General features: G+C 41.0%; 1 protein-coding gene across 1 annotated transcript in view; it reads left to right on the plus strand.

Annotated features, from left to right (window-relative positions):
- Positions 1–13,392, plus strand: part of MRPS31 (mitochondrial ribosomal protein S31) — a 107,852-nt gene extending 94,460 nt beyond the window's left edge. Inside the window, exon 7 of the mRNA XM_040340350.1 lies at positions 12,990–13,392. Within this exon, the coding sequence (XP_040196284.1) occupies positions 12,990–13,222 (233 nt within the window). The 3' untranslated portion in view covers positions 13,223–13,392. The remainder of the gene's footprint in view (positions 1–12,989) is intronic.
- The last annotated feature ends 233 nt before the right edge of the window (positions 13,393–13,625 follow it).

Below are 13,625 nucleotides of genomic sequence, written 5' to 3' on the forward strand. Positions count from 1 at the left end.
AGACCGGCATACTGTAGCTCGCGCTACTATGCCGAATTGTATGCTAAAATGTTGTTCTGCAGGGTGAAACACCGCTTTAAAGGAGAACATTCATTTGATTTGCTACCATGCACAGTTGCACCAGATTTTTCACTCTCCAGTTTTAGTAACTCAACCCCATGTGTATCTAGATTCTTCTTTAGTGTAGCTAAGAGATGTTTTAATGTTAAGTCAAATAATCGGGGGAAAGGAATACCCCTGTCTTGTGCCAATACATAGCCTAAAAGGAGAGTGCCAATAATTCTCACTCTTGTGGTAAGACTGTCATGGAGGGCCAGGATCTATTTTAGCATTTAAGTCCATAGTAAGGTTGAAAAAAGACACCAGTCCATCCAGTTCAACCTGTGGTGTTTGAGTGTGCTTGTGTTTATGTCAATAGTACATTGTATGTTGTAATCGTTAAGTTGCCCATTTATTCGTTTTTTTTTTTAACTATCGACACTCCCTGCTGATACCACACCTTGTGGAACAGAATTCCACATCCCTACCGCTCTGACAGCAAAGAACCCTCTACGCAGTTTAAGATTAAACCGTTTCTCTTCCAATTTCAGTGAATGGCCTCATGTCTTTTTGAATTCCCTTTTCCTGAAAAGTTTTTTCCCTATGATGGGGTCACCAGTAAGATATTTGTACATTTGCTATCATATCCCCTCTCAAGCGTCTCCTCTCCCCTCTCAAGCGTCTCCTCTCCAGAGAGAATAAGCAATGCTTTTGTAGTCTTTCCCCATAGCTGAGATCCTCTTGTCCCATTATTAGCTTTGTTGCCTTTTTCTGGACTCTCTCCAGTTTCAGCATATTCTTCCATCCTATATTCCCCCAGAGGTTCTCCCCGTAGTGAGTAACTTGCATTCGTATTTGTAGCACCCAAATGCATTACTTTACAATTTTCAACATTGAACCTCATTTGCCATGTAGTTGCCCACCCCATTATTTTATTGAGGTTTCCACATCCTGCGCCAAAGTTATTGCCCTGTCTAACTTGATATTATCCGCAAATACTGAGATTGAGCCATTTGTCCCATCCTCTATATCGTTTATAAATAAATTAAACAGCATTTTTTCCCAGGACAGACCCTTGGAGGACCAAACTTACCACACCGGACCATTCAGAGTACTCCCTATTTATCATCACCCTTTGGACTCTCCCCTGCAGCCAGTTTTCAATCCAGCTACTCACCCTATGGTCCAAATCCTCAAACTACGGCCCTCCCGCTGTTGCAGAACTATACATCCCATGAGGCAATGTAAAACTCTGACATTCACAGACATGACTAGGCATGATGGGAATTGTAGTTCCTGAACAACTGGAGGGCCATAGTTTGAAGACCCATGGTCCAAATCAATATGTTCTAGAATTGGATATGGGAATGTGTAATTTGTTAAAACCGTTTGTGATAAATTACAGGATGTTTCTCATCTTGCATGTGAATCACTTCTGAATGAGTAAATTAAAGACCGCATGGTAAATAATTTATCAATAAAACCTTGTGATTAATTTATATTTTATTTTTAACCACTTAAGACCCGGACCAATATGCAAGTTAAGGACCTTGCCCCTTTTTGCAATTCGGGACCCCGTCGCTTTAACTGACAATTGCGCGGTCGTACGACGTGGCTCCCAAACAAAATTGGCGTGCTTTTTTCCCCCACAAATAGAGCTTTTTTGTGATGGTATTTGATCACCTCTGCGGTTTTTATTTTTTGTGCTATAAACAAAAATAGAGCAACAATTTTGATATAAAAATAATTATTTTTTCCTCCGCTTAGGCCGATACGTATTCTTCTACCAATTTTTGGTAAAAAAAATTGTAATAAGCGTTTATCGATTGGTTTGCGCAAAATTTATAGCGTTTACAAAATAGGGGATAGTTTTATGGCATTTTTAGTAATAATTTTGTTTTACTACTGATGGCGGCGATCAGCGATTTTTTCGTGACTTTATGGCGGACACATCGGACACATTTGAAACATTTTTGGGACCATTTTCATAGCCAAAAGTGCTATAAAAATGCACTGATTACTGTGAAAATGACAATGGCAGTGAAGGGGTTAACCACTAGGGGGCGCTGTAGGGGTTAAGTGTGACCTTGTGTGTTTCCAACTTTAGGGGGGCGTGGCTGGACGTGTGACGTCAGTGATAGTCGTTCCCTATATCAGGGAACAGACGATCACTGACATTGCCACAGAGAAGAACGGGGAAGGTTTGTTTACACTTGCCTCTCCCCGTTCTTCAGCTCCTGTGACCTGATCGCGTGACACCCACGGCGATCGGGTCCACGGGTTTCACGTTCACAGAGCTTCGGACCGGCTGGGCTCTTAAAGAGGACGCGTATATATACGTCCATGTGCCCAGCTGTGCCATTCTGTCAACGTATATCGTCGTGCGCCGGTCCTTAAGTGGTTAATAACTTTGTTTTAAAAGCATAAAAAATATATTTAGCAATACTTAACCCACTTGGACATGGAGTTCACCAGAGTTTTACAGGATGCCACTGGAGTACTTTTCCACTCTTACATGTCAACATCAAGGAGCTAGTAAATGTTGGAGACCTTGCGCTCCTCCACCTTATGTTTTGAGGATGCCCCGCAGATGCTCAATACGGTTTAGGTCTGGAGACATGCTTGGCCAGTCCATCAACCTTGCCCTCAGCTTCTTTAGCAAGGCAGTGGTTGTCTTGGAGGTGTGTTTGGGGATTTTATCAGGTTGGAAAATTGCCCTGTGGCCCAGTCTCTGAGGGGAGGGGATCATGCTCTGCTTCAGTATGTCACAGTACATGTTGGCATTCATGGTTCCCTCAATCAACTGTAGCTCCCCAGTGCCGGCAGCACTCATACAGCCCCAGACCATGACACCCCCACCACCATGCTTGACTGTAGGCAAAACACACTTGTCTTTGTACTCCTCACCTGGTTGCTGCCACACACGCTTGACATCATCTGAACCAAATAAGTTTATCTTGGTCTCATCACAGTAATCCAGGTTCCAGTAATCCATGTCCTTAGTCTGCTTGTCTTCAGCAAACTGTTTGCGGGCTTTCTTGTGCATCATCTTTAGAAGAGGCTTCCTTCTGGGTTGACAGCCATGCAGACCAATTTGATGCAGTGTGCGGCGCATGGTCTGAGCACTGACAGGCTGACCCCCCACCCCTTCAACCTCTGCAGCAATGCTGGCAGCACTCGTACGTCTATTTCCCAAATACAACCTCTGGATATAATGCTGAGCACGTGCACTTCTTTGGTCGACCATGTTGGTCGGCCTGTTCTGAGTGGAACCTGTCCTGTTAAACCTCTGTATGGTCTTGGCCACCGTGCTGCAGCTCAGTTTCAGTTATGAGAGAGTGAGATAACAAATTTAACACACCTGCTCCCCAGTCCCTCCCCATTCGGTCGTGAGCGCAAATGATAGTGCCATCATGTAATGACTGATAAATCGTTCAGTGGCCATAAATAAAAAAAAAAAGTGTTTCTTTATTTTTTTTACATATATCTAGTGCAGAAAGTTCGGACGGGAAACACATTAACCTTCCGATTTATCGTTCGTTCAGCAGAAAATTTCCAAACTTGTCCTTTCGTTTTTTCGGCTCAAAAACATCCCAACTATTATCGATTTTGTGCCCAATAACTGTTCGAAAAACAAACTAACTGTCTGAACGACCGAATTTCGGCCGATTTTTCGTATAGTGTATGGCCAGCATAACGAGTCACACAACATCGGGAGGGCAAATGGCTAATTGGGCCCAATTTGGACATTTGTACTCACTTTTGCCAGCGGTTTAGACATAAATGGCTGTGTGTTGGGTTATTTTGAGGGGATAGCAAATGTACACTGTTATACAAGCTGTACACACTACTTTGTACATTGTAGCAAAGTTTAATTTCTTCAGTGTTATTACATGAAAAGATCTAATAAAATATTTATAAAAATGTGAGGGGTGTACTCACTTTTGTGAGATACTGGCCCAGATTCTCGTAGGAGATACGCCGTTGTATCTCTGAGTCTGAGCCGTCGTATCTTGGCGCCTGATTCAAAGAATCAGATACGCCAGAATTTGTATAAGATATGACCAGCGTAAGTCTCCTACGCCGTCGTATCTTAACTGCATATTTACGCTGGCCGCTAGGGGTGTGTACGCTGATTTACGCCTAGAAATATGTAAATCCGCTAGATACGCCAATTCACGAACGTACGCCCGGCCGTCGCATTACAGATACACCGTTTACGTTAGGCTTTTCCTGGCGTAAAGTTACCCCTGCTATATGAGGCGTAGATGAGGCGTACCAATGTTAAGTATGGACGTCGGAACAGCGTCGGATTTTTCACGTTTTACGTTGTTTGCGTAAGTCGTTCGCAAATAGGGCTGGGCGTCATTTACGTTCACGTCGAAAGCATTGGCTTCTTGCGGGTTAATTTGGAGCATGCGCACTGGGATACTTTCACGGACGGTGCATGCGCCGTTCGTAAAAAGCATAATTTACGTGGGGTCACATTAAATTTACATAACACACGCCCACATCTTCCACATTTGAATTAGGCGGGCTTACGCCGGCCTATTTACGCTACGCCGCCGCAACTTTGGTTTGAGAATACTGCACTTGCCTGTCAAAGTTGCGGAGGCGTAACGTAAATAGGATACGTTACGCCCGCACAAAGATGCGCGCTTCTACGTGAATTCGGGCCACTGTGTGTATGTATGTGTGTATATACTGCCTTATCTTATTGATGTATTTTTTGACAAACTTTCATTAAAATATTTATTGTGCAGCAATCCCTCTTATTTTTATTATATTTAAGCCCCTGGGAAGGCTTGATTGCTTTTGCACATACTGCTGTCACTGATGTGCACCTCACCCTCTGAACTTGTTATATAATGTGTGCAAAGCATGATCAACATGGAGCGAGTAGCAGGGCAAATGATCAACATGGAGGGAGTAGTTAATTATAACAAAATGTATTTTCATGAAAAAAAAAAAGGGAAAAGTAAGAAGTTGATCCGAAAATGACTGGAATGAGAATCCTTGTCGAAGGAGAAACTAAGCAGCAAGATGAAGACAAATCAAAGGCTTTAGACTTCTAGAGCTACCAGAGCGATAGCCATATATCTCTGCCAGGGTTCTTATGAAACTGGTTATATTTATCCTAAAGTAGCCTAAACGGCTTTTATTAATCATAATCTATGCTGATATCCAGTAAAAGACTTTTTGATAGGCATTTTTGATACAGCTGAACAGGTGAGTCATTACTTCAGTTCTGCACATCTATGCGTTCCCAGGACGCTTCTACAGAATACTGTCCTTCACAACATTATTCTGCTCTGCGGACTGTGGAAAAAAGAAAAGATCAGTGAGACCAGAAAATTATAGAGGACACAATATTCATCAGGAATGTGTGTGTGGCTGTTTATTACATCCATTCTCTCGGAGCAGCAGGGATCATTCAGTGTATAAAGCGAGTTCTAGGTCAGTGGTCCACATCCAATTACCAGCATGTCAGAAGGCTCATTTGCAGACTGTGCCAATTGGCTCTTGAAAGCTCTAAGAAAGGCTGAGCCTGGGGAGCGTCTTGGTGGGAGACAGTGCGGCAAACAAGAGAGAATAATGTGACGTGAAAGTTCCCGGCTAGTGACAACAATACAAGAAATTAAAGTAACAAGCAGACTGAAAAGCTTTCCGATCCAATAAATGCTGTTTTATTTCCACTGGGAGCACTGAAAAGAAAATCTGTCCACTTCTGGAGCCTAAAGTTGGCTTGCCTGTTGATTTTAGTTCATGCCAGACAATACAATGGGCAGTGCTTGTGCCTGGTTTGGATGTCTTACCTTGAAATTGGATGGATTCCTGTAGACAGGCAACTGAGAACTTTGAACAGTTTCTGAGGTGCTTCTTTCTCTAGAGGTAACTATATAAAGCAAAAAAATCCCCAGCACAGCATCATTAGTGAATGAGGCCATGTGAAAGCTGGAGGAGACACAAGCCTATGAAAGTGGTGTAGGACGTGGTGGTTATAAGTATATGAATTAGTGAGAATCTTGATCTTGCCTCTGAAACTCTGTCACTTTACTTATGACTCATTATTGATCACCAATCTACACTATTGTGAAACTGAAAGCAAACACCCTTATCTTAGATACATATTTATTAAAAAGATTATTAGCTTTATTTTAGACACCTTTTTGATATTGGATTTCTATAACTTGCTGCTTAACGGAAGGTAGGCTGAGAGTGGGTGGTAAGTCAATGACACCATCTCTGAGCTTTAACAAGTGGGTTTGGAAAGACAGGATCTCCATGCATGACTTTTGTTACTGCCCAGAGACTAGAAGATTACCTCTTTGTCATGGTGCATTATATTTCGAAATAAAACAAAACTGTTCCACTCTGCTTGAAAATGACTAATCAGGTAAAAGAACATGTTGGGTTTACCCCACTGTAGATAAACACCTTTGTGTCTTGCCTGGCTTGGACACATAAGAGATATTACCCGGAATTCTCCTTCCTGTGATAGATACCGTAACTATTCTTTACCATTAGAACTGAATTGATTTTTGGGTGAACTGTTTTAACTTCAAATCATTAATGGATCCAAGCATAGTTTTTCTTTAGAGCCCTTCATTTTCAAAATAGAGAAATCTTCCATACCAGAAATGTGAACCATCTACCCGTTTCCCCCCCTGTTGTTCAAAAACAAGTTGTCCGGCACTGAAATGTATTGTTCAAATTAAATGTGTGGACATAATATCAAACGTCTTGAAAACCGAGTTAGAAGGGAGAGGCTAATATGTGTCGAGTATTTTCATTCTGTGGTTCTTTGAGACCTCCTTGAGTTTTGCACACCTTGCTCTCAGTGTGATCTTCATTGATCGATCACTCACGGAGGAGGGTAACAGTGGTGTTGCTTTTATGTGTATGCAATCTAACAGTGACTAGTGGAGTCCAAACTCTTTATAATTTTTTTTTTTTTTTGTAACATTTCCAGCCTAGTGATCATCAATAATTGTTTTTGAGGGTTCGTAGAAATACTTGGCAAACTTCGACAAACCTGTGCTGTTGTGGTTAAACTTGGATAGCAGGGACCCACATCTCTTTGAATAAAATGGGCCTCCCACAATCCTAAATAATTGATCAACCCTATTTTATGACTTGTATTAAAAAAGGGATTGTGTATTAATTGATAATTTTTTTATGCAGAAATAATAAGTCAATGGGGCACACAATCTTTGGGGGTGCAGGTACCCGCTCCCACTTCTTATTCGTTTGCTTAGGTGATTTGAAGGGGAAGTTCTCCTCTCATTCCCTCCCTCCTGAAGTTTTCTGGGACACATGGCAGGTCCCAGATGACTGCAGGACCTGTCATAGAGTGAAGCGCCGCTCGCGCGTTTTAAGGTGACTATACTATGAGCATGCTAATCGGCATGCTTGCGGCCCATTTAAAGTCCATTTACTGTAATGAGGAGGGGGAGGCCTGGAGCATGTTACACGATATACCCTAAATATGGGTGTAAAGTTTTAAACATCTTGTTAAGCAAATCTTTGCTTTGCTCAAGAACAGTTCATCTGCTGTAAGTGCTCTCCCAGTAAATGACAAAATGGCCAGGGAGTGATAGAAAGCTATGTGCTAATAAGGCGGGGGCATTAAAGTGAACCTGTTGCTTTGCCCTTCATGGGCGAGCCAGTGGTATACTATAAGGAGAGAATCTTTTGTCTGACTAGGATACATAGTTTTATTTAATTTTTTTTTTTTTTTTATTTTAACATCAATGCACTCCTAAATTTAAAGATTAAACTAAACTAAAATATATGTTGCATAGAGCTTCCAATATAACTCAAACTCTAAATAATGCAGTAGCCCTAACAAAACTAACAAACATATCTGAGGCTTACATTGGTGTCCTTAGAAATGGGAAAGTATAAAGAGCTAAGCAAAGTGTTATGCCACGTACACACGATCGTTTTTCGGCATGAAAAAAAATGTTTTTAAAAACGTAATTTAAAATGATCGTATGTGGGCTTCACATCGTTTTTCGGCTTCTGAAAAACGACCCAATTTTTTTTCGAACATGCTGCATTTTTTCACGTCATTTTTAAAAATTTTGTTTTTCGTGTTGTTAAAAATGATCGTGTGTGGGCTAAAACGACGTTTTAAACCCGTGCATGCTCAGAAAGCAAGTTATGAGACGGGAGCGCTCGTTCTGGTAAAACTACCATTCATAATGGAGTAAGCACATTCATCACGCTGTAACAGACAAAAAAGCGCAAATCGTCTTTTACTAACAAGGAATCGGCTAAAAGCAGTCTAAAAGCAAATAGAACTTCCCCTTCATAGTGCCGTCGTACGTGTTGTACGTCACCGCGCTTTGTTCATCATTTTTCAAAAACGATGGTGTGTGGGCAACATCGTTTTTAATGATGAAGTTGGAAAAACGTTGTTTTTTGGACATGCTGAAAACGATCGTGTATACGCGGCATAAGTGTCCTCTCTGTTATTCATTTAACACATAGACGGGGTCCTAGCTCAGTTTTTTGGTGGTTACACCAGAAGAATGTTATATCTCAAGAGAATTTCACAGACCTTAGCTTATGTCTCTGCAGCAGATGTACTTATTTGCCATCATGGTTCCTGAAATTGGTCTCCAGTTATTCTTTGGATCACTCTCATTCAATAATGAGAAAATATATCTCTTCTTCGTTCATTCACAGACTTTCCCCTTTCAGCTATATCATTTTCTGCCTTCAGACCTCTCCCTCCTGAGTGCAGCTAAATAACCCAATCACAAGAGAAAGAGCTACAGTATGGGGACTATGCACTCCACATGGAGATTAATCTAATTAAAGTGCATCTAATAGAACACCAATTTCAACAGTAGAATGTTATATCTCAAGAGGTTTTCACAGTATGTCTCTTCAGCAGATTCACTTATTGGCCAACATGGTTTCTGAAATTGGTCTTCAGTTATGGTGTAGATGGCTCGCCCATTAATTTGCCTTTTATTGCTCTTTCATGTTAAGGCACATAATTGCAAGTTCATATTTACAGATTTTGTCTATAGGACATGTATGACTGGTGTTTACAGCTTTTAAAAAAAACCTTAATGAAGGCTATACTGAGAATGTTAGGAGGCCACCAATACTGACTTGTTCTGAAAATGCTAGTTTCTTGGCTATCTTACAAGATCCTTTTTACAATACGCATTGGGGGAAGTATGACTGGTATTAACAGCTTTGAGAAGCTTAAAGCGGAGTTCTGCCGAAATGTATTTTTTTTTAAAGTCAGCAGCTACAAATACTGCAGTTGCTGAATTTAAAAAATATGGACACTTACTTGTCCAGGGCGCCTGTGATGTCAGCACCCGAAGCTGATCTGTCCCTTGGCTCTCAGATGGAGGCGCCGCCATCTTCGGTAAGGGAATCCCTACTGCGCAAAGCGCTGCGCAATCTCACTGGTCCCTGCTGTCTTCTGGGACCTGTGTGTCTCCCAGAAGACAGTGGGGAAGCGAAGGAGGGGCCAGACATGGCGTAGAAATCCGCGGCTATCTATACCCAAAAGTGAGAACAAATACCTGGCTTAGACAGGCATCTGCTCTCGCCTGAAAGTTGACAAATGTGACACCGGAGGGGGGGGATTCCGAAAAGCAGAAGTTACATTTTTGGGTGGAACTCCGCTTTAAGAAGGGCTATACTGAAAACATGAGGTGGGGGCGCACGGAGACACATGATACCCCAGCTGTGCCGCCCCAGGCGCCAGGTCGCTAATTCTAGTCGCAATGGCGACCTGGCGCCCAGGGTTTGTCGAACCCTGATTTAATCAATTTTCGAATAAAGCTGTAACATAACAAAATGTTATAGTAAAGTGCTGTGAATACTTTCTGGATGCACTGTATATAGTAAGCAACACCAAGTGCAGGCACAGTATTTAGAGGTAGGTGGAACAGGAGGAAACCCTATTGCATCCCAAATCAGGAAGTCTATCGAAACATACTGTGATTAAGAAACCATAAAGAACAAAGTGCTGGTACAAAATTAAAAGGCGCGTACACAAAGACCATACATTTAGGCAATAAAATGAATGTGTTAGAACTTATGTTACTGGATGAGGAGTTTGACTTAGTAGGAGTAATGGAGACCTGGCTGGACTGCTCACAGGACTAGGCTGCAAATAATGAAGGGTATAGTTTTCACTGGTGGACAGGGTTGTTAGGAGAGGTTGTAGAGTGTGCCTGTATGTCTGGACAAATCTGAAGGATAGGGCTAAGGAAGATATCAATAATGACTGTTGGAATGTAGCCTTTGTGGCTGGAACTTAACGAGTGCTTTAAATAGTAAGGTAATTATGGGTGTGTATTAACATTGAGGAGAAAGAAAAGAATCTCCTTTCTCAGACAAAAAAAAAGCAGGGAAACAAGTATTATTATGTTAACTTTTCAGATATTGATTGGCTAAAAGCACTGCACACTGAACTAATGCTTGCAATTTGAACATATTGCAGGACAACTTTATGGGACAAATGGTAGAAGCTCCAACTAGAGAAAATACTTTGTTGGATTTAGCAATCTCGAATAATACGGAACTCGTAACAGATGTGCAGATTAGGGACTGTTTAGGTGGTAGTGATAATTTCTACAAGCTATATTCATAACTTGTTAACTGAACTCTAGGAATAAAATATATATATATTTTTCTTACGGTGGGGCCCTCATCTGCATAGCAAGGGTTAAATGCTTGATAAGTCCAATGGTAGTAGAATAAGCTGCAACGCTTGCCTTATGGCTTGCTCCGGTGCTCCTCTTTCCGACACCCTAAATTTTGGACAGCCCTCATCATCTCCACGTACAATGCAGGACTATCGTTTTTGCACTGTATGTGAAAATGCCGGAATGGAACCAGGTGCCTTCAAGAAGAGGCTTTGGTAACCGATTGCACAACATGGAGGAAGTCTGCCAGAGCGAAGGCCAAGTATTACAGCTTACGCCTCAAGCCCTAGACTTCAGCATTTAACTCTTGTCATGCAAAGGGAGATGGCTGCAAGGATATATTTTTTTAATTCCTGATCATTTTTAAATACTTTACCGATTACTTCTTAATTATAGGTATGTTGATTGATGATATAATACAAACACTCTTTCCTTTTTTAGGCTTAATGTACACGGGACGTTTTACAACCTCTCCTGAATGATTTAACTTCATAGATTGTAAATGATGTTTAAAAACATCAGTTTAATTTGCCGCATTTACATGCCGTGTTTTGCATTTAGACGCCTTCTTTTTTTTTTTTTTTTTATAGTCAAAAGATTGAAAAAAAGCTGTAAACTAAGAGAGTTACTGCGTTTACACGCACTTACTAGCTGTTACTGGCATGTGGCGTTTCAAATGCCTTTGAACATCTGTCCTGAATGTGTTTTTTTTTTGCTTTCCAAAAAATGCTTCTAAACTCGACTGACTATAAATGACTATAAATGAACCTGTGTACATGTACTGATAAGATAACATAGAGGAGAGTTCAGGGGCAGCTAAAAAAAAATGCCCAACTGCTCCTAAACGTCCGTTTACCAGCAGCAGTGTACATGAAGCTTAGTGTTTCTAAGGCTTTTCTCAAGTGTTTCTAAACTAGTACAGATTGACCCCAAAGATGCATGGACCAGAGGGAAGCCGATTTAAAACTGGCTGTGTTCAATCCTTCAGGAGCTTACCAAGTTGTAATGGGCAGGATAGATTTAGGGCTTGCGTACACTGGTATTGTTGTCAGATACAAGCTTTGCAGTGCAAAGCAGATGAAACACAACCTCCAAACCATCAGCAGTCACCCACACTGCACCCTTGAGGTAATTGGTAGTCTGTGTTTTAAACGCAGATATTAACCTGTGTACACTAGCTCTTTAAATGACATAGATCCTGTAAAGCCTATGTATTAAGTGATCTTACACATCTGCTCAATATGTTGCTATGTACCTACTGCTATAAAGCTCACCATTGGGCATAACCATTCCACACCTACAAAAAATAGAAATCAATCACTGTCACTGTCTGATAGTTAAAGGTACATTTTAATCAAGATCAAATCAAGAGTTTAAATGCATTCAAGGGACACTTACTTGCCCAGGTTTTTGAGCATGGCCCAATATTGCCGGTGCACCAATTTGTTTTTATGTCCAAGTAAAAACCAAGTCTGTCTATTCTCATTTTGCCCATTGTAAGCAGGTAGTTGACTCTCATAAAAAGAAAATTAACATGGTGTAGAATCTTGTTTCAAGTTCTCTGTTCTGTTGAGCAGCTAGAGTCAAGGGATTGCAACCTGTGAGGGCTGAAACTTGTATTTTATTATTGCTGTCTTGTATTAGAGGAACTTTTCGGCCAGTAGCTAGGTGCTTTTTACCCCCAAAAAAGGTAAAAAGTCCAGTTTTGTGACGCTTTTCAAACCACTTTTCAGGCACGTTGGAAGCGCTGCCCATTCATTGCAATGGGCCGGGCGTTTTGGGAGCGCCATTTACAGCGCTCCCAAACCACCCCAAAGATGCTGCTTGCAGAACTTTTCGTAACATTCCACAAGCGCACCGCCCCAGTGTGAAAAGACGCCCTGCAATGAATGGGAGACGGTTTTCAAATCCTTTTCAGAGGCTATTTCTAGCACTAAAACGCCTGAAAACCACCTCAGTGTAAAAGTAGCCTAAGGTAGACTTGGTGGACTTTGACTTGCTTAGCTCCATTGGTTCCTGGATAACACTGACCTTTCAGTGATTGATTTTTCTGATTATCTGGAATTTTTTCTTCAAGTCTACAAGCTACACATATTTAGTTTGTAAATATTTTCTAATTTGTGATCGTCTCTCTGTTTTTTTCTGTATATGCTTTGATATGGTTCATTTGGGTTGGTAAGGCTATTGATGATATGCTGTCTCGGTTCTTGGATATTTGGGATATAAATTATAACCTGAAATTACACTTTACTCTCATTTATATAGGTCTTGATGAAGAGCAGAAAGTGGAGTTTCATGAGCATATTTTCTTGGATAAGTACTTGGAAGATTTTCCAAATCATGGTCCCATCCGACATTTCATGGAGCTTGTAGTTTGTGGCTTGTCTAAAAATCCGTACCTTACAGTCCAGCAGAAGAAGGAGCACATAGATTGGTTCCAGGATTACTTCAACCAGAAGGAAGATATTCTCAGGGAATGTGACGTTTACCTGAACTGAATGGAACTGGAATCTGCTGTAATACCAAAGGTCATTCCGATGGGTATTGCCTTCTTGGCAGAACTCTTCACCCATGCAAGAGGAAATGGCATCTTATTCCTCAATTGTTTCTGTCTTCTGTAATCATATTAGAATTTTGCTTGTTTAATAAACCCTTATTTTGTTTTTGATATAATGTGTGTGTGCGCATATAAATTTATGTGGGCAGTAAATAATCGTACCAGAGGTGGCAAAAGAGCACAATGATCATCACACATTTATTTATTTTAATTAAAAAAATGTATGTGTTGATCATACTGTCTTGAGAATTGCCACCTACTGCTTGTAATCTGGCTGTCATGCTGACCCTTCTGCTTTAATATTTAGTCACTGACTTGAAGACTTGTAGAATGGGTCTTTTCTG

The sequence above is a fragment of the Rana temporaria genome, chromosome 2 (assembly GCF_905171775.1).
Source record: "Rana temporaria chromosome 2, aRanTem1.1, whole genome shotgun sequence".
Taxonomy (NCBI): domain Eukaryota; kingdom Metazoa; phylum Chordata; class Amphibia; order Anura; family Ranidae; genus Rana; species Rana temporaria.